The sequence below is a fragment of the Bombus impatiens genome, unplaced genomic scaffold (genome assembly GCF_000188095.3).
Source record: "Bombus impatiens unplaced genomic scaffold, BIMP_2.2 scf_0749, whole genome shotgun sequence".
NCBI lineage: Eukaryota > Metazoa > Arthropoda > Insecta > Hymenoptera > Apidae > Bombus > Bombus impatiens.
The window spans coordinates 168,704-192,549 of NT_177168.1; the positions used below are offsets into that span (position 1 = coordinate 168,704).

Below are 23,846 nucleotides of genomic sequence, written 5' to 3' on the forward strand. Positions count from 1 at the left end.
CGGATCCCCTGTATAATTTGTACCCTGCGAACACCCAAACGTTTTTTTAACATTCGTTGTCTCCATTCAGTGATTTCTCCGTACACCTACTATTAAATCTATGGCATAATTCATATCGTATCGTAGTTTGTTGGCCAAACATAGAAGACTCTCTATTGCTTCCAGAAAAGTGAAAAGTCCTATCTTATTGTCAGATATAATGATTCATTCACCTGCATCGGCGTAGTCGTTAGTTTTGCATTTTGCATTCCGTAAGTTTCAATACCTTCTTCGCGTAGTTCTTTTGTAAGTTTTATTTCTTTTCCCTGTTTTCTGGATCTCCATCCTCAGAAAGCTGGTTGGTTTTTCAATATTCATCTCAAACTCATGAGTCAATTTTTTCCATAATACTTTGATTTCCCTTAAATTTTCTTCCACTACAATTCTGTTATCTTTATAAGTAGCCAGGATTAAAGTATGTCACGAAGTGTTTAAAACAGTAAACGAAAACATTAAAATTTATAACTTTGTAATAAGTTTATTTACAGGATAATAAGGAGCAAGGAGGTAATAATTACACACTTGATCGAATATTGAATGACAATTAAAACTCTTTATTGATTTCCATGGTGCTTTTACACATATGGTTTATCAGGCAACTGGTATGTCTGGGAATTAATCGATTGGAGTGGGGCAGTTACTATGCCAGTCATGAATATGGGAATCTTACAACTGAATTTAGAATCATGTGGTCTGAACTAATTTGTAAATTACGGTTGCTGCACTTAATAAGAAGATTATGTTCTTTTGCCAAAGGTGACGAGTGTATCTCTTGGAATATCTTCTCGGGGGTTACTAGTACTTATATCTATTATTCTGTTGTACTAGTAGGAGTTGATTGATTTGTTAAATTTTTTGACTATTTTTGGGAGGATATGTAGACAATGATTACAGATCTGTAAAAGGTGATTAGAATGATTCTGATCCTCTGATATATGATCCTTACGAATATGTTTTTATTTTAGAAATTACATATTTATCTATAGAATTATATTTTTCATTAATAATCTTTAGGGTAGAAATTTCAATAACAACACGGATGTGTTTATTGATTTCTCCTAGGTATGAATCAATTTCGAGAACCGACAATTTATGATTGTTTAGTATTAAATAGGGGAAATTTCATAAAAGATGTTCTCGATATAGTTATAAGCCAGATTTACTAAAATATAGTGAACTGATTTAGTGAGCTTTGCGCCAGACTTATACTCTCTTATGAACTTATAATTCTGAAAATACATTTTTTGACAATTTCTCAGAGTAAAGAACCTGAGACGAATCATCTTCGAATATTTCCTTGAAATAAGATTTAACAATTAACCTAACACATAGCAGACCCGCCTTAGACATTAGGGTAAAATAGAACGTTTAAACTCACATACATACATACATACATATCTATATATATATATATATATATATATATGTATACATACGTATATATGTATTTATAAGAAGTGTTCCAAGACGGGGCACTTGCGAGAAGCTCTTGCATGAAGTCATACCGATGGTCCTCTTGTGGACAAGTAGGAAGTAAAGTACAAAATGAAACACCGATCAATGAATGGCGACAGTGTGCATGCCTGATTAGACAAGAACTGAAGGAGCTTCTATGCAGCGTACTGTTTCTATTCTTATATCGCATTTACTTACTTCATAACATATGACTCGTGTACTTTATCTTTATATGTATCTTTATGAATAAAATCGTTGAAACCAACTTTATACAATTATACTAACAACGAGTTCACGCGGTAACGTAACAGATGAAACCATAACCATGGCTTATACAAAAATACCTAAAGTTAAAGAAGATGATGTGCTTGAATGTTTCCTTTATCCAAAAATTTGTTATACAAAACCTTCAATAACTATAACAGAGGAAATTCTCTTACAAGAAATTACAAAGTTCAATGAAGTAATTGCACCGTATATTGAAGGTTATATTTGGCATAATGATAATTTAATTTTTCATCCTAGAACAAAAGAAGCATTACTATTGGAAAAGCTTATTGAAAATTCTACAACTGTAGGAGGTAAAACGTTTTAATAACTCATTTAAAATATATGATTATTATAATAAATGTTCATGATTATAATAAATGTATATCGTTCATTTTTCATTCTTGCAGAATGTAATATATTGCCTCACATTTATATACGCTTACGTTTTGATGAAGATATAAGTGATGAATGGTTTGTGGTCTTTTTGATATTTAAACTTACCCAGGCTTTTAATGGATTAATTGCTAAAGTTATAGATTCTGACGGTGAATTTCTTTTAATTGAAGCTGCAAATGTTTTGCCCCCATGGGCTAATCCTGAAACATGTGAAAACCATGTATTTATATATAATGGTGAATTGCACATTATTCGCGAAAAACATAAAACATGGTTGGATTTGTTAAATAATCTTTGGGAGAAGCCATATTTTTACAGAGCTTCGGAGAAAGTACAAGATGTCTTAAAAAGACGAATTAATATTTATCCTAGTGAGATTGAAAAAAGACATCACAAGGCTCGAGTCTTTTTACCTGAGAAAGCAGTTTCAATACTTCGACAAGAACCAAGACTGATTGCATTAATTATTCGAACAATTTGCCACTCTGATCCACTTGAAAGAAAAGTAAAAGTTTAATATTATATAAACTTGTGTACAACTATAATTTGGTTTATTTCATAAATTTTTATGTATTGTAGGTTTGTCGTGCTATGAAATATTTTCCTCCTGAACAACGTATTATGGTTAATGTAAAAATGACTAAATGTTTGTATGCAATGGCAAATCATTGTCGATATACTGGAGACCCAAGGACAGGCTGGAATATACCCCCAATAACTTATTCAAAGTATAATGCACACATACTTGGAATTAAAATAGCATGTGGTTTAGAAATGTTAATTGCTCGTGCAAATGAAGAACTTAGAAGAAGAGAAAAAAGATCAGTTAATAATTCTGAGAAATTAAAAGCAAATGAAGATGTTTTAAATACATATTTAAGCCGTTTAGAAGTTAATGGCTATTTTAAAAATCTTTTAAAAGGTAGCGAAGAATATGAAAAACTCTTGAATGCAGCAAAAGATTATTACTTCAAATACTTTAATCTATATAATTCTATTACCGACATTAATAAAAGTGATGCTGAAAAGGTTTTAGAAGCATGGGAAAACATACAGTCCAATGATGTTGAATTACATGGTAATTTTTTGAAATTAATATTTCATTTATTACTCAGTATTTAATTATTACTTCATATTATACTTAATACATAGCACAAGATGAAGCTGCATTAAGTCCTGCAGATAGTGATAGTTGGTTAAATGTAGATCCAATACAGTTAGAAACATTTTTGAACGAAAAGTGGGGAAATACTAAAAGCAAGAAACATAAACAAGAATCATTAAGTCTTAAAGAAAAAGTACAGATGTTCTTAAATCAAAATAGTGATATTGATGGTGTACAATTTTTAGAGTATGTTACACTTGTTAAAATTTTAATAATATTACAAAGTGTGTATGTATAATCTATATATTTCTTTGTTTTCAGAGATCTTTCAACAGAAGTTGATGGAATGTATGATCCAGAGGACAATGGAAAAGTTGATTTCGATGCAGACATATTTGATAGTACATTACGAGGAATATTAGATTTAGCTGTTCCAGGAAATGAAGGAGAATTTGAAGGAAGTTCAGAGGGATCCTTGGGTGAAGATGATGAAGATAAAAGAAATGAAATGGACAAATATATGCGATTGTTAAATTCAGAAATACAGTCTCAAATAGAAAAAGATGAAGACTCTGAGACAAATAAAAGCTCTGATGTTATAGAAGATAATTTGTTAAAAAGTATTACAGAAGAAGCAGGTGGTTCAGGTCCAACTGGAAATATAATAGGTAGACCTGCTCGACAACTTCTGCACTTACAATTACAATCACCCACTACAGTACCTCCTGATTTACAAAGTTAATAATTTTATCTAAATATTAATATTTAGTTAAACATGTTAATGATTGTTAATAGATTGAAATTCCCGCTAGCCATTTTATGCAAAATATGTATTTATTATTTTGAAAGCAGATGAAATTTAAGATCAATAGCACGTTTATCGTTGACAACAAGAAAGTAACTTTATACATAGATGTAGTATTACAAACTCACAATTTTTTAAATATTTTTTCAACTGTTATAAAACATGTATATTTTATACTTGACTTTTCGTTTTTTTTCAGTCTTTATTATACAAAAGTATGTTTAATTACAATATTAAATGAAATACATGAATGTATATATCTATGTGTGTCATGTATGTACATATTAAAATATCATTATACTTTACTCTAAAATATTCCAAAGTCTGCCAGGCTATAACAAAGGTCATTAATTATTTAAATGATGGATTTAACCACTTTGGAATTTTACTTCCTTTTTCAGTTACGGATTCATTATTTGTTGGTGTATTAAATGTCGATCTAGTATTTGTATCATTATTTATATTCTCATTTTTATTTAGCATTGATTTCCTAAAACAATAATATAGTATATTAAACAGTATTTATACATGTAGAATTATGACAAGGAGTCAGTACTTATAAACGTCACTTACCTAACATTAGCTACTTGCAATTCAACTTTCTTAGGATCTGTAAACTTTTCTTTTACATCCAATTTAAGAGCTGATGACCCAGAATAATAAACGATAGCACAAGGAACTAAATTTTCATTAACTAAGCGAGAATTAGGGTTCAAACTACGTTTCGGTGGTGTAGTAACTATTCAATAAGAAAAATATGTATTACTAACTATAATAAACATATACTTTCGGGATGTATAATATGTTATATAATGTAAATCTATAATAAGATTATTGTACTTATAATAAGATGAATTTAAAAATTACTGTGAACTAAGTTCTTCTGAATTCATAAACAAAATTTTTTTGTAAAATATTACGTTAAGTCTAGGGCTTTTCTAAAAATTTTTTCTTTTTTAATTTTTATAAAACAAAAGATATATAAAAATATGCAATAAAAAGATAAATTTATATGCTTTTGAAATTGCTTTTACTTACAAATTATGAAGTCACTATTTGCATCAATCAAATAGCATTTTATAAAATCTTTGATTGCTTGAACAGTTTCCATTGGTTGAAATAAACCCTGCAGAACAAATTGATCTGGAAATTGTATACGGATAATTGTATAATGATATTTATTTAATTGATTTAATATTCGCTTTTCTTGATTGGATTGTCGTTGAATATTTGTTAGGAGAGGTGCTTCTTCTAATTCTTTTCTATAACGTTTAGCATCTCTTAATAATATTTTTGCATCATCAACTGTTAGATCATAAAAATCATCTGGTAATTCATCCCTAAATTTTCGTTGAATTGTAGTTTGATCGAATACCAAAGCATTTCTTTCACCTAACTGCAATAAGAGAGAGAGAGAGAGAGGTTGTATGTTTTACACAACAAGTACTTAAATTTTAGTATACATAAATCTTACGAATTCTATATTATTTAAATCATCTGTTTCATGTTTGTTGCATGGCTGCAATAAAATTTGGTTTCCAGTATAGTTATCTGTACTAGTGGATGGTATTATATTATTTTCATATTCTCTTTTCATTATTTTTCTCTCTTCGTTCTGAGAACATGTTTTTAATTCTTCTAGTTTCTGTGTTTGCTTTCCTGTAGAAGTTATACATTCTGATGTTTCATTAGTATCTGCAATTAATGAATATTCATTTCCAGAATCTCTTTTATGTATATTGAAGTTTTCAGCAATCTTAACTGTTTTTGATGTTGTCAAAGAAATATTACCTATGCTTTGAGGTCGTTTTTGTATTAATCGTAATACAGCTTTACCATTGACGAGTCCTAATGACTTCAGAGTAGTATTTTTTAAAGCTTCTACTCCAGAAATCTGTAAAAATCATAGCATAATATAAAACGGATTTTATACATCTTAAATTTTATCTCAATTTCATAATTGCATAGAACTTCTTAATAGACTCTGATATTCTACAATATTTTCTGTAATATTATTACACATTTAATATTATAGAGCATAAACAATAAAGTAAAATGCTATGGATTACATATTAAAAAATTTATATAAATGTACAATTTATCTAATTTTGTTTTCCATGATGTATACAAATAATGAATAAATCCACACAGGTTTTGATAAAATATATATTTAGTAGTAGATTAGATTTTTTATTAAGTAATAGAAAAAATGCTAATTTTATGTAGAACTCCCATTTTAAGCAACGAATTCAATAAATTCTAAATCTAAATCTGAGTCCTTACAGAACAACAAACTATTTCAGAAAAGTTGATATATGTACATGAATTGCTTATTTAAATAATTGTAAATACAATAACAAAGTTCACTAACATTAAAATCAATGTGCTTCTTAATATGTAAAGATCATTGTAACATAAAAATAAATTTAGATAAATAATATATTTATATATATGTAGAAACATTTCTAATTACTGTTTAACATAAAATTTATTATTAAAATAATAATATTAACAATAAAATAATATACTCATACCTCACGATGCATGTAAATTAAAATAATTTTTTCCAAATCTTCATTAAAATTTACATGCTTTAAAATTTCAGCTAATGTTACATTAGATGTAAATTCACTCATTAATCTTTCCCCATTTTCTAACTGTATACCTATTGTGACATTGGAAACGGAACGTATTTTTGTACAAGGTACCATTTCTAATTGTGCATTATTTGCTAATCCGGTAAATCGTAATATAGCATTAGGGTCTAATACATGATTAAAATGTCTGTAAAAATGAAATACATTCAATTAGAGTATATATTTTTATAACATACAATGACTTCTTTTTATGATAATACCTACTTAAGGTCATAAGAATCTACATTGTATCCATGCTTTTGACACACCTCTTCCAGAATCTATGAGAAAAATATTTTACTTAACATTAACATAACGAAATATTTATCAAAATAATTTTTTAATATTTTTACTGCTTACTTGTAGTATTGTTGTATTTGGAGTTACTCCAACATTTTGTCGACGACCATTTGGCACAAGTACTATGACGTTTTTATTTGTAGCCATAATTGTTAATTGTTTGTGTTAACTGCTTTAATCATACATTTAGAATAAAAATTTAAAGTACAACATAAGGCATCAAAGCAGATCACATTACATGTAACGAACAACAGAATAAGACAGAAGAATTCAAATACTCTTTATATCTATACCTAAATATTTAATGTCAAAAAGAATGTTGAATGCTATAGATGTTCCTTAACGTTTTATATTTAAATACTAAAAATGGCAAGTTAAATGGTGTACAATACACTTGCATATCTTTTTATAAAAAAAGCCAAGCACCGAATATTTTGCTAAGTAAAAATATTTTTTATAGAAACTTGCATAAATTATATAACATCTTATAGTTAGTTATTCATTTCTCTTTTAAAAATCTATGTATACAATTTTGCACAGTCTAACCCACGATCACGATGTATAACCGTGATAAAGCTGAGCATAAACCTTTACTTTTGGCGAAGGAAGGGGGGGGGATCACCTCCAGGAAGCGGGGAAGATGGTCATGTGGTAATTTGGGGTCGTATTAGTTATTGGTTCGAACATAAATGCGTAAAATTTTGAGAAATTCAAAAATTCATATCTCACTTTAATTTCTTTGCAATTATAAATGGTTTATGAAATCTATGGGTATGAAAAATTTTATCGTAAAATGTTAATTTAATTATCTAAATATTGATAATTCATTTTTTAGTAAATTGTGCAATTGTTAATATCTTCTGCATAGTAAGAGTAGAATGCATTATCAATAATTTTCATAACAAAATTTCTTCAAACGTTAAATAAAACTAGTTTATTGAATATAGTTCACATTCTTGCTGAATTATCGATACTTCCTTTGGCAATACGACAATCTTATTTTAATATATCTATGATATTGATAGAAATGATTATCGAGAGGATTTTGTTACAATACGTGATTTTTTAAATTTTTAAATAAATTGTGTCCAATAGAAGTATTCAGAACCTAAACAGTTAAGTAAGTAACGGAATTTTTAGCAGAACTTCGGTTTAGTGGATATAAAATTATTGCCGTTCTCTATTGGAATTTAATGATTTTCAATGCGTTAGATCTAAAAATGCAAGTTTTGGTTTTAGGAATCCAGCAGTTTAAATCTTATGCGTACGTAGTGATTTATGTTCTGTTTATGTTTATGTTCTCTCTTGTTGTCAAGAGATGGCGTTTGCAGGGGCTAGGTGACTCCATATTACCGGAGAAGAAATGATTGTTCACGCCCATAGTTTTCAGTTTAACTAACAAAATGCTGAGTTTAACTAACATTGGCATATATAAAAACTTATAAAATTAAGGATCTGCCCTGTTTGGTGGGAGTTTAGCATATACGAGAGCCTACGTATTTAAGCTTAAAGTTAGGGATCTGCCCTATTTGGTTGCACATAGATAAGAACGTATTGAGTTCTACGCTATAAGAATCTATTTAATTGTACGGTTCCACGGAAAAGTTCATATCTACTTTTCTATTCGATATAGACAAGTGTGAGAATGACAAAATCGCACAATAATGAAACTAATTATAAGTTACCTAAGATAGAGAAATTAATTGTTTAATATATTTTTTTAGAGAGAAAAAGGGAAGATTCCCTTTCAAACGATTATGGGTTAGTGGAATGATGCAATAATTTTAATATTTTTTCATTTAGATCTAAAACTAATTCTTGGTAATTGGCATGTCAATTGTACTGACATGAATATTTTCTCACTGTCGCATGGAATTCATATTGTTTTTCCTCAGTACGCTGGTTTATGAGGTCATTTATTGTTGTAAAATATTATAAATACTTTTGTGATATTTCCTGATAGTAATCATATGAACAGAGAAGAATAAAAACGACATATAGAAATTTTTAATTTAGAAATCCATTAGGTTTTAATGCTTGGTACTTTTGGCCTACTGCATAGCTTACTTTAACGTGATAGCCATTTAAATGGTAAATTTTATTATTTATTTACACACATACTGTATTGAGCATAACGGAATCTCGCTTTATTATCGATATATGATTGGATTTGTCAAATAATATTTTGAATAAAGATTATATACGTTGCTCAACCAATATTAGTTATACTTTTCTATCTTTATAAGACGATATCCAGTTATTCTCCTAGTATTAACAAAGATGAACAACGTATAAAACAAAAAGAATAATGCGGAATAAGTCGACGAATTTAATAAAAAATACCAAACTTTAACAATGCACAATTTTTAAATCAATGCAGTGGATTCCTGGATTTCAAACCGTAATTCCCAGACGCAAAATCGTTACATCTTGCTTCCATTTATCAAATTCCGGAAACATTATATAATTGTTTGAAAAGATTCTTTGCATAATTGCACACTCGTGCAGTCATCACTATTACGAAGGGATTAGGTTCCCCTGACGTATGGGTGATCGCCTGGGACTCCGTGTGGCGTTGGCGAAGCGCGCTGGGCCTGCCGCGCCCCCCGTGGGTTTCGAGCTTGGGCGCTTGGTGGCTCAGCGCCTCGGGGCCGTCAAGCAGTCTGGTAGGGGAACCGGGCTGCCTGGCACGGCGGCTCCGGCGACGAGGCGCGGTGTGACAATGGTCACACACCGCTCCATCAGCAAGATTATATACGTTGCTCAACCAATATTAGTTATACTTTTCTATCTTTATAAGACGATATCCAGTTATTCTCCTAGTATTAACAAAGATGAACAACGTATAAAACAAAAAGAATAATGCGGAATAAGTCGACGAATTTAATAAAAAATACCAAACTTTAACAATGCACAATTTTTAAATCAATGCAGTGGATTCCTGGATTTCAAACCGTAATTCCCAGACGCAAAATCGTTACATCTTGCTTCCATTTATCAAATTCCGGAAACATTATATAATTGTTTGAAAAGATTCTTTGCATAATTGCACACTCGTGCAGTCATCACTATTACGAAGGGATTAGGTTCCCCTGACGTATGGGTGATCGCCTGGGACTCCGTGTGGCGTTGGCGAAGCGCGCTGGGCCTGCCGCGCCCCCCGTGGGTTTCGAGCTTGGGCGCTTGGTGGCTCAGCGCCTCGGGGCCGTCAAGCAGTCTGGTAGGGGAACCGGGCTGCCTGGCACGGCGGCTCCGGCGACGAGGCGCGGTGTGACAATGGTCACACACCGCTCCATCAGCGGTGGTATTAGGCGCGCGGGGGAGGCCCCGTTGCGACGCTCACAGCGGTTCCCGGGCCTCTCTCGATCGCAGCCGGGACGGTTATCATGGAGGTTTTAGTCTGTTGGAGTCCGACACTACTACGCCGCTTTCCCCAGAAGCGGCCTGGCGTCCGTGCAGATTTCCTCCACGTAAAATATAAAAAAAAAGTTCCCCTGACGCACTGAGAAGCTCAACGGACCGCCGCGATTGAGTGCTGTAACATGATGCAGTGTCAGATATCGTTGAGACAATGTATCTAGGTACTAATTTAAAAGTGAAACTTTTTATTTTTGACTTTTTAAAATTATATTTTTACTTACGTATTTGTGAGACCTGTAAGAGGGTTCTGCATATAAGAGGTCATACCAAACAGCTCCCTTGTTTTCTCGGAATTTATTTAACTGCAAAAGTTTAGTTCAATTATATGATAAATTCCCTCATTTTGAATTAATAACAGGTCTTCGCAATCAGCATTCTGTGGAACATAATCATTTCAAAGTTTGTGGGAGGGAGGGCGAGGGAAGTTCCATTCTATGTATTTAGGTGAAATTGTAGAAGCGTACACTTGTGAAAAAGTATCCTGACTGGTTTAATCAAGAAAATCCATGCTACGAACTTGCCGTAACATAATAATTGTATTAAGATCGAAAACAAGTTTGCAATTGCTACAAAAAGTAAAAAATTACAAGTTATTAAAAACTTATAAATGTTTGGAAAAAGATGTTAATAGTAGTGTTTTTTTATATTTTATGTAACTGTTTTTCAATTGAAAGTTATTATATTTTTAATTTCTTTTCTATTACGAGATCATAACTTTTAAACAAAATTGCAGAAATATTTCCGATATTGTTACTATTATTTGTCACTAAGTGATACATATAATACTTCAGTTATTCGTCTCGATAGTCACAGCACATCATATTTCACAGCTTGATGAGTTATATAAATAAAGTAAGATTACAGTAATTATTATTTAAGATTACGTATTGTATTTTCGCAAAGATATATTCAAATGAAATTTTTGTTCAGTTATCGGATATTTTCTACTTCCTCGTTCGTATTGAGTCATGTTTCTCATGCGTTTTATAATTGTCAATTAAGACATTTTTTTATTATATCTCAATTTTACTTGTGCTATTTAAAAACAAGTACTATTTTTTCTAGATGGGGATAATATTGATTGCCTTTTCATTGATGCCTTTTGTTAGCTAATATATTTATTAAGGTTCATAAGCGTTAAGGAATTGAAACAAAATCCGACTTGTGCTCGAATCGCACGTATTGTGGTCTCGAGTGTGTAACAACGTAGCCGCTGTTGATTATTGCGATTGTTAGGCGATCCTTCCTTCGATCTTCTTTTGTTTTTTCTCTTTCTTTTCCTTCTTCTCTTTCGAGTCGTCGAGCAAGCAACACGCGCTTATCGTCTTTGTCCCTCGCTAATTCTAATCGTTTTACCGCTACACCTCCTTCCAGATTCAGCTATTATAGCTTCCGTACTTATCGCGATTATTATTATGTCCGGAGTGTTTGATAGAGTGTCAAAAATTGTTAATAAAGAAACTTTCCTTGTCTTTTTCTCGTCAGGATAGTTCCAGCTATTCAACTTAATTGTCTCGTCTGTAACAATAAGTAATAATTGTTGAAATTATAATGAACACAAATTCATTTCAATTAGGAAAATTGAATGTTAAATTTATGTTTCACCTCGCTTCTACCTCTACAATAAATACATTTGGCCAAATAATCAATAAAAAATACACATTAAATATAACGCGTCGTTAAAATTTTTATTATTATTTTTCAGATTATTGTATACATATGTTAGTGGCAATTTTCGAGAAGATATAATGACAGGTAGCCGCCGCAATTTAGCCTCACCATAAATTATGACTGAACTGAGAGCTCTGTATGAACCTCAGCAGGCTGCTAGAGTGAATATTTGGTAAGTTAATAGCCGACGGCTCAAAGTCGCCGAGTTATGAGATATCGATCATGTGACTGTTTAGAGGATGCGTGAGATAGCTTACCCATGACAAACGACCCGACTTTGCATTGCTAAAGGATAGAGACATTATTCGAAAATAGGCTAGCCACGGAACAGGAAAGGCAGTGATGTCCTTTGATAAGCGAACTGTGAAAGACTGCACGACGCTTACCCTAGTACCTTGGCGAATTATAGATCCCGTGCATTCTAAAAATATGACTATCTTTATAACATCAAAAACGGGATTAGTGAGCCTAACGTGCGAACTTGCGATACTCGTGACAGTACACTAATGCTTCAGATTGTGTGCTGTGATTTAATTCATTCCGTGGATTCATTTATCGTGTACTTGTGTTAAACAAATTGAAATGGAAAATTACGTATCCAAGTCGAGGATCTGGTGTGTCGTATCCTGGATTGCATTGGGAATGGCGCAGCAGCAGAGTACTCGAGGGCGTATTAACCATCGCGGCTTTGTCACCTGTGGTTGCGTTACCAGAATTCAACGAGGAGGATATTGGCGATATCTCGAATACGTGATGCGATTCGATCCAGAAATTAACGGGAAGCGTACCGCATCAATGCTTGGAATGCGCACGTACCCATGTGCTTTCAGGCTCCGTAAAAAGTGATATCGCGGGTGGCAAGACCGACTTTGTACTTGGGAGAAATTTCGGGAGGACCTTTGCACGATAAAAGAAAAAAGTCGGAAAAGAATCGAATGATGCATGCACTACAGTGTACTAATGATACTGCGAGGAGCTACGTTAATTGTATCCGTATGAAACCCGAATATTTGAAGCAGACCAAAGTCACCTTTACAGAAGCGAAAATAACAGAATTAGTGATAATTAAGAATATTAAGCGCGAGGTATAAGTTGACGGTAAAGCTCTTAATCAGAATCGTCGAATTGAAGAAAGTTAGTATACAGAACGAAGACAATCGCCAGACGGAAAAGGCACGACTGCAACAAGAATGGAAGCAATGTTACATATGCGATGACGGCGCATACAATGAGCCATGCTCAAAAAGGCGACGCGATGATCGAGGTCGCAATCCACAGAAACCTAGCCCTCAAAGGTAACATTCGGCGCCAGCAATGAAAGGTGTTCCTACTTGCACTTATAGCTCTAAAATTGTTTGACGATATTTGGCCGGTTGGCGAAAACCGTTATCATATACATCTGTATGAGTGCGTTTGTGTGTTCAAGCCTAAACCGTGCAAAACTGAGGTAGTGCAAAAACTGCTTAGGCACGAGTTCGCCGACCGACAGTAAGTAACAAAAACGCGAAAGCCCGCTGAAAATAGAATAAACAGATAAGTCGACGACATAAAAGGAATTTATGTCGATTCTTCCCCGATGCTAGTTAGATTCTCCGAACAGAGATCGTATTTGTAACGTCTATGAATTCTTGTGCATGACCTACGGTCTCACTAACATAGTGGCTGTATTTCAACGAGCGATCAGCACCGCCTTAAGAAATCTAAAAAGTAAGATAGCTTTAGTATATTTAGACGATATACTAATCCCGCCAGAAACAATAGAGAAAAAATACGAGTATTTAAAGCAGGTTTTGCATGCATCGATATAGTGGGGTTCTTACCAAATTTGAAAAAATATGTTTTTTTTAAAAACTACATCGAATATTTGGGAAAGGGGATATCGACTGAGAGTATTAGACCTGGAACAGGGAAGGCGCCGTCCTCTGCAACGTGAAACAGATACGACAATTCATGGGCTTTGCAAGCTATTTTTGCAAGTTTATATCTAAATTCGCTATAAGCAGTAACTCCGTCTACTCAAATATTCCATGTCGCGATTGTCGATATGTTGTTATGGATTTTAATGAGTAGGCAGCTATAATGTTTAAATCTATGATTTTTCTTATAAAACGTTGTGCAGAATGGTTTACGTCTTTAAATGTCATAATCTTCTTCTCTAGATATCTAAGTCAAGCTGCTGCCATGTATCGTTCGATTTGACGATCCCTGTGCACCCCGCACCTTAGGCTGACCTACTTTCGCTCATGTAAGGCGTGCAAGAATATTTTGGTTGATTTTTAATTGTCAATAACTACTAAAAAACACAGCCGAAAACGCAAATTTTGTATTCCTTATTGTTACCCCATTTCGGCTTCAAGAATAACCCCTTAAGTTTGTGTATACCTGTAGCCGAACACCTTGTATATAATCGACGGTTGGGCTTAGCTTTGAGATATTCACAAAAGACTACCAATGCCACTATAGTGTACTTCTTCCCATAGTTGTGCGTCTGTGGCAATGTATGCGTCAATATTGGCTGCCGGCTGCCGGCCGCTTATCTTCCGTTTATAGACGAGGGTTGTGCGAACTGAAGGCTGCGTGCGCAAGTGCATATGCGAGGCTGTAAGAAATGTCTGTTATAATATATAACGAGATTTAGAGGATTAGAAGAGGATATAATCCAATGCATTGGGTTATATTTTTCAATCCGGTTGTCGCGAGGCGGCTGGTTACGCTTGCATAAAATAATAGAAAATTAATTATAACTATAGGAGGCGAGTAAATAATTGACATTATTTTACCAAAAGAATAATAATTCTTATCAGTTTACGTAAGCGTTGCCAACCGCCTGGCGGTGGCATGATTGAAAATATTAATCTGAACAATATAAACTCAATACATGATGATATTCATTTTTTATTGAGTTATAACAGAGATCTCTTATAGCCGCGCATATGCACGTTGTGTACGAACCTTCATTTCGGATATCCAAGCTCGTCCCATCTTCGTTTGTATATATAAACGAATAATTTCGAACAAGTGATTTTATGTGGTCACTCGATTCTACATAGAATCCTTCGTACTAATAGTTCTTTGCAAATATCTCGGAAACTGAGGTTTATTATCGGTTATATGAAAAAATTATTCAAAATGTTGCTTTCTATAACATATTTTAAAATCATCGAAATCGGAAAGAACGTAACATTTCTATAAGTTTACCATATAAATTTATATGTTTCATAAACTTCATTAATTGTAAGGATGAATATACAGTTTTTGAAAAGAATATTTAGATTGTAATTTTAATAAACAATCATAATTGTACTCTTTTGACTTTAGATTTACACAGGCGAAAAGAAGCAATATGCATAACTTCTATTATTAGTTTCAAACAAAATTTGCAATTAATGCAATTCGAAAAGACACTATTTTTAATGAAAATATATAATAAACTTTGTAATGTTTATTATGTGATTTTAATTTAATCAATTCTTGAATTTTATAGTTACACTGTGTATATTTCGTAAAGGAAAAGAGGTCCTGTTAGGGATACACACGAAGGAGAGAGAGATTGTAAGAAGAATACCATAGGTCAATCCTACATTCTAAACGTGACGTTTTCACTTTCACATTACCAGTATTGTTGTGAACGAGAGGTACCAGCAATAGTAGCATTATATCAGTGAGTTTATAATTTTCGTAAAAAAGTATTTTTAATTTCATTTTGAAATTATGACAATGATCCAGTTTAACTGGATTTGGAAAATTATTATCCAGTATATAATGCTTATTCTGCACACTCAGCCTGAGATAGTTGTAAGTAATTAAATGTTAGGTTGTGTAACATAAGTTTTGTTAAATCTATAAAAGTTGAAGTTATTCTTTTTTACATACGTAAATACTTTATTTGGTGTTGTTTAAAAAATGTTAATGAAACCGTAACTTTTTGTATTCAAATAAAGATATGTATTTAAATTGTTAAAATAAAATGAAGTTAAACTAAGCTTGTGTATTCAAAAAAGATTTTTTGAGATTCGTAAGAAACGACAAATATTTCGATGAATGAAATTGTTGAAATACATACACTAATTAATATGTTTCAAATGCATTAATGAAAATTATTTTAGTCTGACACAGTTGAATTGATTATGAACAATATTTTACAGTATTTAAATATTTGATACAATATTTAAATCAAAATGTTGATTCAAAATAATTGGTATAAATAGATTAATTAGTAATCTAATCTAATCTAATAATAATAAGTAAGTGTACAATAGAAAGACAATAAGGAAATATAACAATAATATAATAAGATAAACCTCTTGATAAATAAAAGGATAGATAAAAGGATAGATATAATGATAATTTTTTCCCAAGATTCATGGTATTATGACGTATTAAAGATAAAGATATTAACAAGCATTAATATTAAGTCATTGAAAAATTGAATCTTATTTTAAACATATGTAGGTAAATCAATATAACTCGATATTTGAAATAAGATAAATAAAGATTAAGTGATTATAAGAATTATCACTTGATTTTATACATACGTAAATATGTATATGTATATATATGTATCAAATGTATGCCCGTGCGCGCACATACACATACACACCTGGTCTATTATTTGTACATGTTATATATTGCTTTTAAAAATAAAATAGGTTATTAAGTTTTCATATACATACATATATGTATGTACTATGCTTATTGTTAATCACTACACTAAGGAGATGAATTATATTTATAACATTAATTTGAAATAAAAATACCAATTACAGTAAATGGATACAAAACAATTTTCATTATCTTTAAAATAAGAATTTATTGAAATTCAATATAGGTACTTATAAAATCGTAAAAAATAAAATATTAAGATTTTTAATATGATTGTTTATATATGCCTAATTTATTTGCAAAGTTTGGTTCATTATTAAGAAATAAATAAATTTTATAAAAAAATAAAACATATGATGAAAAAGAATAGTAGTTTTAAACATTATAGTAATATTTGCTAAGTATTTCAGTAACAGATATTAATTAAAATTTGATGAAAAATCTGATTTTTATGTTTTTCAGAATACGGAGAGGTCTATGAAAACAATATTTTCATGTTTAAACCGAACTGCTGGTTTTTACGCAGATATTAATGCTGGTTGTAAGATATATCACACTTGTGATGAATATGGAAATAAATTCACTTATCATTGTCCTGAGGAAACTGCTTTTCGACAAGATGCTCTGATATGTGACCATGCTCATCTTGTGCAATGCCAAGGAAGTATTATTTCTAGTACAAAAGAATATATTAAAGAAGAAAAGGACAATAGTTCTGATACAAAACACTTAATACATAACGATCAATCCCTTTTTCATTTTTTTTACACAACACAACCAACAAACACAAGTAGTAAAGAAAGACACGGATTTGTATTTAATTCAGGACAAATTTTTAAGAATTTTAATGAGGCAGAAACAACTGGAAGGGATATAATAAGCTCATTTTATCCATTAAGTTATATTAATTATACTACAAATATTCCTATTGATCATTCTATAAATACACAATCTATGCGTATAATTAGTCAATATAATGAAAATGGATTAAGACAAAATGAAAATTTTTCTACTCCCAGTCAAAGCTTCCATGAGAAGGATAAACTTAATGAAAAACTAATAAGAATGAATCAAAAAGGTTATTTATATCAAAAAGTAAGTGATGCTTTATACAATTTTCTAAAATTACCTTCAAATACATTTTCTGGAAGTAATCAAACTCAGGAGAATAATGTAAAAAACTATCAATCGACAAAGAATCCTATTGACTTTTTAAAATTATCATCTATAAATTATAGGAATTATCCATATTTAGAAACTTTGAAATCTATACAAAAGAATACAAAAATGATTTCTACTACAGTTCATAGTACAACAGCAAGTATGACTCTATCTACTACAGAAATACCTGTGTATGCTTTAACATTGTCTTTAAAACCTTTAATACCAAGCGAACTAGAATATGATCCATATTATCCAAAATTCTCAACAACAACACAACCTTATTATACTTCTACGCAGAACCTAAAAGAATGGTCTACTCAAACAGTGCGGTCAACTACTCATCTTGAACTTCCGGCAGTTTTACCAGACTTAAATTCTTTGGATGACATTGTTGATCGCAGAAAGTTACTTTATATTCCTCGAATTAAATTAAATTAATGTAATTATTATTTTGACAAATCTCTGTAACTAGATATATGAATTTTGCAAAATTATTTATTTTGTTTAATTTCAAAATAAGTTAAAATAAGTTAATTATATAAAAATGTTAATAAAATCAAATAAAATAAATTATTTATATACCAAAAGTTGGTTTGTATTTGTTTATAAATATTTTCTTATAAGAACAATGCAATAAATGAAATAAGATAAGTATTTAATCAAATATTAAATTCTATATTATGTAGATTACTTGTCTAATTGTAAAACATTAAATTAAGGATGTTTTAAAATCATGCAACAAAATTATAAATGTATCAAAAAGATACATCCAATATTATAATATGTATGTTAGAATGTCATAAATTTTCCAATGTTATAAATGAATAAGATATCTAAAATGTCTTCATTAGATTTACAGGTACTGCTTAGTTGTTATTATTATAACTATATTTATTATAACTTACTTTTAACTATTAACTAACTTATAATTTTTGAGAAGCTGTACTAGTACAATATTTCTATTACAATTTACTTTTACATCATACAAGAAAGTATATTTTGCAAAATCACATGTCTGTAGATTGGTAACAGAGTTGACAGAATTTGACAATAAAATCATAGTCATCTGCCATCGCGTTTAGCGGCTGTTTTGCAGACAGAATTTATTTGATAGTTCGAGTTCGAGTTTACTTTTTCTCTTGGATTACGAACTAATTTTCAAAAAATGGTGTTTTCAGAGATTATCTGTTTCTATTTTGTCCAATGTAAAACATTCGCTGCATTAGCCATTTCCTGTTCACGAACTTTGCTGAAACTGTAGAAAGGCTGACTATTTTGCAACTTCGATAATTTTTGAATATATTATAGAAATTAATATTTTGGATAACTTCTTCCTATACACGAGGGTGAGCTCGCTTACTTTTCAAGATATTTGCTAAGAACTATCATTACCATTGCAGCAAATTCTGCTTGTAGTTGCATGACTGTAGTAACATATGCGTCAGTATTGATTGCCGGCCGCTTATCTTCTGTTTATAAACGAGATCGAGCGAGCTTAAAGACCTCGTGCGCAATGTGCATATGCAAGAAATATCTATTATAATTTATAATTCAAGTAAGAGTGAATATCATCAATGTATTGGGTTAGATATCTCAATTCGGCTGTCGCATGGCAGCTAGCAACGTTTGCATGAGACAGTAAAAAATTAATCATAAAAATAGTAGGAGAATAAATAATTGATAATATTTTGTGAAAAGGATAATATTATTTTAAGCAAATGTTTCCGGTCACCTCGCGGCGGTCAGATTCAAAAAACTAACTAAAACGTAAACCTAATACATTGACAATAGTCATTTTTAGGTGAATTATAAGATATCTCTGGCAGCTTCGCATATACACATCGTCCACGAGAGCTCTAAACTCGCACAATCACATTTATAAATAGAAGATAAACGGTCGACAGCTCGCTATCACTAATGAAGCATACATACGTCGCCACAAATGCCATCTAGAGACAGAATTCACTGTAATGGTACCAGCAGCTTTTCGCGAACTTGTAAACTAAGCGAGACTAGCCCTTATTTGTATAGAAAAAAAGAAAATGTTATAGAAAAAGGTATTCAGAATGTTGAGTTTTACAATATATCCAAAAGTCATCGAAGTCGGAGTAGTTGACCTTTCAGCAGTTTCATTCTTTCTTTTCTTTATTTTTGTATTCATTTTTATTATTTTGTTTTTCGGTTCAAATTTATAGTATTATTGTTGCTTTTATGAAATACCTCTGTCTCTTATTCTACATTTTATTTTATTTTATTAATTGTATCACATTTCCTTCTCATGCTTGCTATTCCTATTATTATATCTATTTTAGCTATTTACATTATCATAAACTATCAATTGCCAATAACAGTTATAGAAATAACTAATTCTATAATTTCATACTTTTCATGTCCAGCTTTTCTCTTATTAAATAGCTTTTTAAGAATATATAATCATAAATGTACCGAAATATAAAAATGTATGTAGAACATGTATATATAGAACATGTATATATATAGATTTTCCTTAACTTATATATAAAATACAAAAGCTATGAACTTTTATTTCTACAGATAACATTTATCACATTGGGTACTTATACCACTACTAATAATCTTCTTTCCTATTCACATTTCTTACTCTCTTTGTTAGAGCACTCACTCTTATCAAATTGCTTAATCATATATATCTATTATGTTTGGTTCAATATCATGTCTTATGTTGATTGTATTCGTATTATTTTTTGTATGCTATTATTTATTTGGTTTATTCATTTTCACTTATTCTCGCATCCTAATTTACGTACGTTTCTACATGAGTGCGGGTACGTCTTTTTGATATTAATTTGCATATTTTTTTGTCTTATATATCTGTTGTATTTTTTCAGGTATCGTGTGTTGTACCTTGTTTTGCTATTCTTAGTTACTATTTTCTTTCCGATTATATGTTTCCCTTATATGTTTTCAGTGAGCCTGACTTTCCTTATTATAAATCATAGGTCTCTTCCTCTGCGGATCTTAGAGGTAGACTTATCTTTCCTTACTTTTATGTGATTGTTAAAGTTTATTCTATCCGTTTCCTTGAGTCAAGTTTCAGTAACTCGCAATATATCAATATTATTTATGTAGTTCTTAAATTCCATTATTTTACTTTAATAAATTAAATTCCGCTGTTTTATCGAATGAGTTCATTGGTTATGTTTGTAACTTGAGGTTATGTTTTGTTTCGTAATGGTAGGTTAGTGACATACCACATTGTTTGTGTTACGTCGGGCGACACTCTACCTAGACCACATACCGCGTGCAAGATGGGAACCGGATGTCCGCTCATCCTTACTGCGTACCCTCAATAGTCTTAAGGAACCATCATAAATCTCAGGAATTTGCTAGCTAAGGTCCTTCAGACCGAACAAACATCTTTTTTTACTGAATCGTTTCTAAAGCTTATTGTTTACTACTGGAAGACACGGAAAAGTTAGTTTTTCTCACGTATGATACTTCACATTAGCAACTTTCCATCGAGGGCGGCTAAGACCCTTCCTAGTCCACCAACTTTCGTTTATCCAATCATGAGCAATGTCTACTGCCCTCACTTTCCTAACCAAAATTGTCATCAACAAATCCGATGGTCCCTTGCGTTAGACACGTCCATCACTAGCTTCCCTCCGACACAGCATCGTCACTTTACCTTACTTATTCTTCATCGTTAGAATAGTCAACATGTCATTATCGGGTTTCTATCCTTAAATCAATCACTTATTTAACTTATACATATGTATCAGTGTAATTATCTTCTTTACAAAGTTGTTGGAATAAACATTAATTTATACCTGTTAATTCAGTGTAACCTCAATTGAACCCCTATTATCATAACAGAAATCAGGGGATCGATCAGTTCGTAGCGTCGATTATCTAATCGTAACGGAAATTTATGACTCCCATTGATGTGCTTTCTCGCGTTTGCGTCTCTCCGCGAATGGTCGAAGAAACAGTTTGAATTGTTGCTTTTTATTAGTTAAATTAAATTAGTTGTCTTTGTACCTTAGGATGCTGGTCTGTTTCTGCATTTTCTGTTTTCGTTAATTTATAATTCTTCTTCGATAAGTTCTACAACTTCTTCAACATTCTCATGTTTAGATGTTGATATATTATCCAAATCTTTCGCCTGGTTCTTTGTTTCCTCCTATTTGTTCTTGAAGTCCTTAAGTTCTGATTCGAAAGCCAGGGTTTTTGAACGCTCTTTCAACTGTCTGACTTTATGTTTTTTTTTATTCCTTTTATTTCTTCTTTTCTTTCCCTCGCCACTTTTGATTTAACTTTGTCCGTAATGAATATTTCAAATTCGTTGTTGTGTACGACATACCAGTCCTCATCCAGGCTTGGTAGGAGGTATTTCTTCCCTGTTCCTTTCTTTTTTAATATGCTTGTAGCGGCACAAGAGTTAGAATTTGATTCAAATCATGTTGTTGTGCTTCGGAGTATCAAGACCGTTAGGTCACAGGTATTGTAAGGAGTTATGAACTCCGAGCAAAACAATGCCGCCGCTACATGTAACCGTAAAACAAGACGAATTTGAATCTTTTGACCTTCTCCTGACGATTATAAATAAACGAACGTGATCGCAAACGATTCAGTATAAACTGTGACTAAACGACTGTATACATACCATTTCGCAACAAGATCTGTTTTAAATACATTAACGATTACACATATTGGTAGTCTCATTATTCGATCTCCTACATGCTCCTTTATTCTGTTTTCTATCTTTTTTCCATTATGAGTTCTATTAATTTTTGTAACATCTCCTCGTCTATCTTGCCTCTGGAAGTCTCTTCTACTTGTTCTTCTCTCTTTTTTTATTTATTTATTAAAATTACAATCAACTCTCGCGTTGAGAATTTTCAGTAATTTTTCTGGCGTGGCGCAGTGACATGGCTGATTAATGGTCACCTTGACAGTGGATGTATTTCGCTGGGGTTTCCGGTGATATAGCGCACTGGTCAGTGGAGCGAGTGCCTGCACATTTAACGCAGCGGAAGGTATGGTTGCAGTATTTCTGCGTGTGACCGTACCTTTGGCACCTTTTGCATTGCGCTATTTCTTTTTTCACAAGCGGTGGTTCGAATTTTACTATTGATTTCATTAGGCGACTGATATTGTAGATTTCCTTATTGTTAGGCTTTTGTTTTATCTTGAGGTCGCGGTGTATTGTTTCATTGGTTACATACCAGGGTGCATCAATTAGGGATCTTAGCGTTTTCGATTGGAAGCGTTGGAGTATTTCAATGTTGGAGTTACTTGCTGTTGCTCATAGTTGGATTCCGTAGGTCCAGACAGGTTTTATTACGGTCTTGTGGAGGCTAATTTTGTTCCGTGTGCTTAGGTTGGATCGTCGGCCCGCGAGCCAATAGAATTTTTTTTAGTTTGTCCTTTAGTTGCTTCGTTTTATCTGAGATGTGTTTCTTCCACGTTAGTCTCCTGTCCAGGGTCATGCCCAGGGGTGATGTGGTGGTGACCTGGGGGGATTTGTTTCCGGAGCGTGAAGGTTACATGTGTGGATTTTTTTTCGTTGATTTTGAAGCCCCATTTATGAAACCACTTTTCCATGGAGTCGAGACATCGCTGGAGAGTGGATGAGGCAATCACTCTCTCTAAGGACTTGATCATTGTTTGTATGTCGATGACGTCATCCACAAATATTGGTGGGGGAGGGTGGATTCTCTGTGATTGTTGGTTTGGCGGCAGGTCTGCGATTTCCATGGCGTCGTTAGTGGATTGCAATACGGCGAACCAAACATTGTTATTTCGTTTGATATAGGTAAGTCGGCAGTGTAGACGGAGTACAGTAGGGGTCCGTTGGGTGTTTGGTTGGTTACCTCTTTTGCTCTGAGTTGAGGGTACCTGTTTGTGTATAGGGTTTTATAGGCTGAGCAGCCTTTATAGTTGGCAGAATGGTCACCTTGACAGTGGATGTATTTCGCTGGGGGTTCCGGGGGTTTTGCGC

At 32.1% G+C, this 23,846-nt stretch overlaps 4 protein-coding genes across 16 annotated transcripts; 2 read left to right on the forward strand and 2 right to left on the reverse strand.

Moving 5' to 3' along the window:
- Positions 1–1,224: 1,224 nt before the first annotated feature.
- Positions 1,225–1,716, reverse strand: LOC117152172. The gene is made up of 2 exons (XM_033323025.1): positions 1,476–1,716; positions 1,225–1,360 (listed from the first exon to the last, which is right to left on the reverse strand). Exons 1-2 carry the CDS (start codon positions 1,682–1,684, stop codon positions 1,261–1,263), a joined length of 309 nt encoding a protein of 102 aa, XP_033178916.1. The 5' UTR covers positions 1,685–1,716; the 3' UTR covers positions 1,225–1,260.
- Positions 1,717–1,748: 32 nt separating this feature from the next.
- Positions 1,749–4,081, forward strand: LOC100740190 (protein ecdysoneless). Its single transcript, XM_003492496.4, has 5 exons — positions 1,749–2,075; positions 2,172–2,665; positions 2,740–3,238; positions 3,313–3,511; positions 3,587–4,081. The coding sequence occupies exons 1-5, from the start codon at positions 1,820–1,822 to the stop codon at positions 4,005–4,007; spliced, it is 1,869 nt and encodes a 622-aa protein (XP_003492544.1). The 5' UTR covers positions 1,749–1,819; the 3' UTR covers positions 4,008–4,081.
- On the reverse strand, positions 4,081–7,620 carry LOC100740307 (tether containing UBX domain for GLUT4). Of its 4 annotated transcripts, none has more exons than XM_012390268.3 (8): positions 7,535–7,620; positions 7,067–7,178; positions 6,932–6,987; positions 6,605–6,854; positions 5,545–5,964; positions 5,109–5,466; positions 4,644–4,809; positions 4,081–4,560 (listed from the first exon to the last, which is right to left on the reverse strand). In XM_012390268.3, the coding sequence occupies exons 2-8, from the start codon at positions 7,151–7,153 to the stop codon at positions 4,422–4,424; spliced, it is 1,476 nt and encodes a 491-aa protein (XP_012245691.1). In that variant the 5' UTR covers positions 7,154–7,178; positions 7,535–7,620; the 3' UTR covers positions 4,081–4,421. The 4 variants fall into 4 exon arrangements, with proteins under 4 accessions (XP_012245691.1, XP_012245690.1, XP_012245692.1 ...); XM_012390267.3 differs by lacking the exon at positions 7,535–7,620 and adding an exon at positions 7,300–7,507; XM_012390269.3 differs by lacking the exon at positions 7,535–7,620 and having other exon boundaries at positions 5,545–5,765; positions 5,862–5,964; positions 7,067–7,503.
- A 735-nt stretch (positions 7,621–8,355) lies between these two features.
- Positions 8,356–18,406, forward strand: LOC100741392. Of its 10 annotated transcripts, none has more exons than XM_033323022.1 (5): positions 8,356–8,645; positions 8,731–8,917; positions 12,132–14,342; positions 15,582–15,892; positions 17,162–18,406. In XM_033323022.1, exons 4-5 carry the CDS (start codon positions 15,809–15,811, stop codon positions 18,299–18,301), a joined length of 1,224 nt encoding a protein of 407 aa, XP_033178913.1. In that variant the 5' UTR covers positions 8,356–8,645; positions 8,731–8,917; positions 12,132–14,342; positions 15,582–15,808; the 3' UTR covers positions 18,302–18,406. The 10 variants fall into 10 exon arrangements, with proteins under 10 accessions (XP_033178913.1, XP_024226131.1, XP_024226130.1 ...); XM_033323021.1 differs by lacking the exons at positions 8,356–8,645; positions 8,731–8,917 and adding an exon at positions 11,175–11,278 and having other exon boundaries at positions 12,132–13,804; positions 14,257–14,342; XM_024370366.2 differs by lacking the exons at positions 8,356–8,645; positions 8,731–8,917 and adding an exon at positions 11,175–11,278 and having other exon boundaries at positions 12,132–12,258; positions 12,334–14,342.
- Positions 18,407–23,846: the final 5,440 nt, after the last annotated feature.

Bases quoted from the DNA above. Each gene is read 5' to 3' on its own strand.
- LOC117152172 (XM_033323025.1), bottom strand. From the start codon at position 1,684: ATGCGATATAAGAATAGAAACAGTACGCTGCATAGAAGCTCCTTCAGT. The intron at 1,361-1,475 runs GTATGTATACAT...GCTATGTGTTAG, and splicing joins TCTTATAAATACATATATAC to GTTAATTGTTAAATCTTATT.
- LOC100740190 (XM_003492496.4), top strand. From the start codon at position 1,820: ATGGCTTATACAAAAATACCTAAAGTTAAAGAAGATGATGTGCTTGAA. The intron at 2,666-2,739 runs GTAAAAGTTTAA...TATGTATTGTAG, and splicing joins CTGATCCACTTGAAAGAAAA to GTTTGTCGTGCTATGAAATA. The intron at 3,239-3,312 runs GTAATTTTTTGA...CTTAATACATAG, and splicing joins CAATGATGTTGAATTACATG to CACAAGATGAAGCTGCATTA.
- LOC100740307 (XM_012390268.3), bottom strand. From the start codon at position 7,153: ATGGCTACAAATAAAAACGTCATAGTACTTGTGCCAAATGGTCGTCGA. The intron at 6,855-6,931 runs GTAGGTATTATC...TCATTTTTACAG, and splicing joins GTAGATTCTTATGACCTTAA to ACATTTTAATCATGTATTAG. The intron at 5,965-6,604 runs GTATGAGTATAT...TGATTTTTACAG, and splicing joins TAATTTACATGCATCGTGAG to ATTTCTGGAGTAGAAGCTTT.
- LOC100741392 (XM_033323022.1), top strand. From the start codon at position 15,809: ATGACAATGATCCAGTTTAACTGGATTTGGAAAATTATTATCCAGTAT. The intron at 15,893-17,161 runs GTAAGTAATTAA...TATGTTTTTCAG, and splicing joins ACACTCAGCCTGAGATAGTT to AATACGGAGAGGTCTATGAA.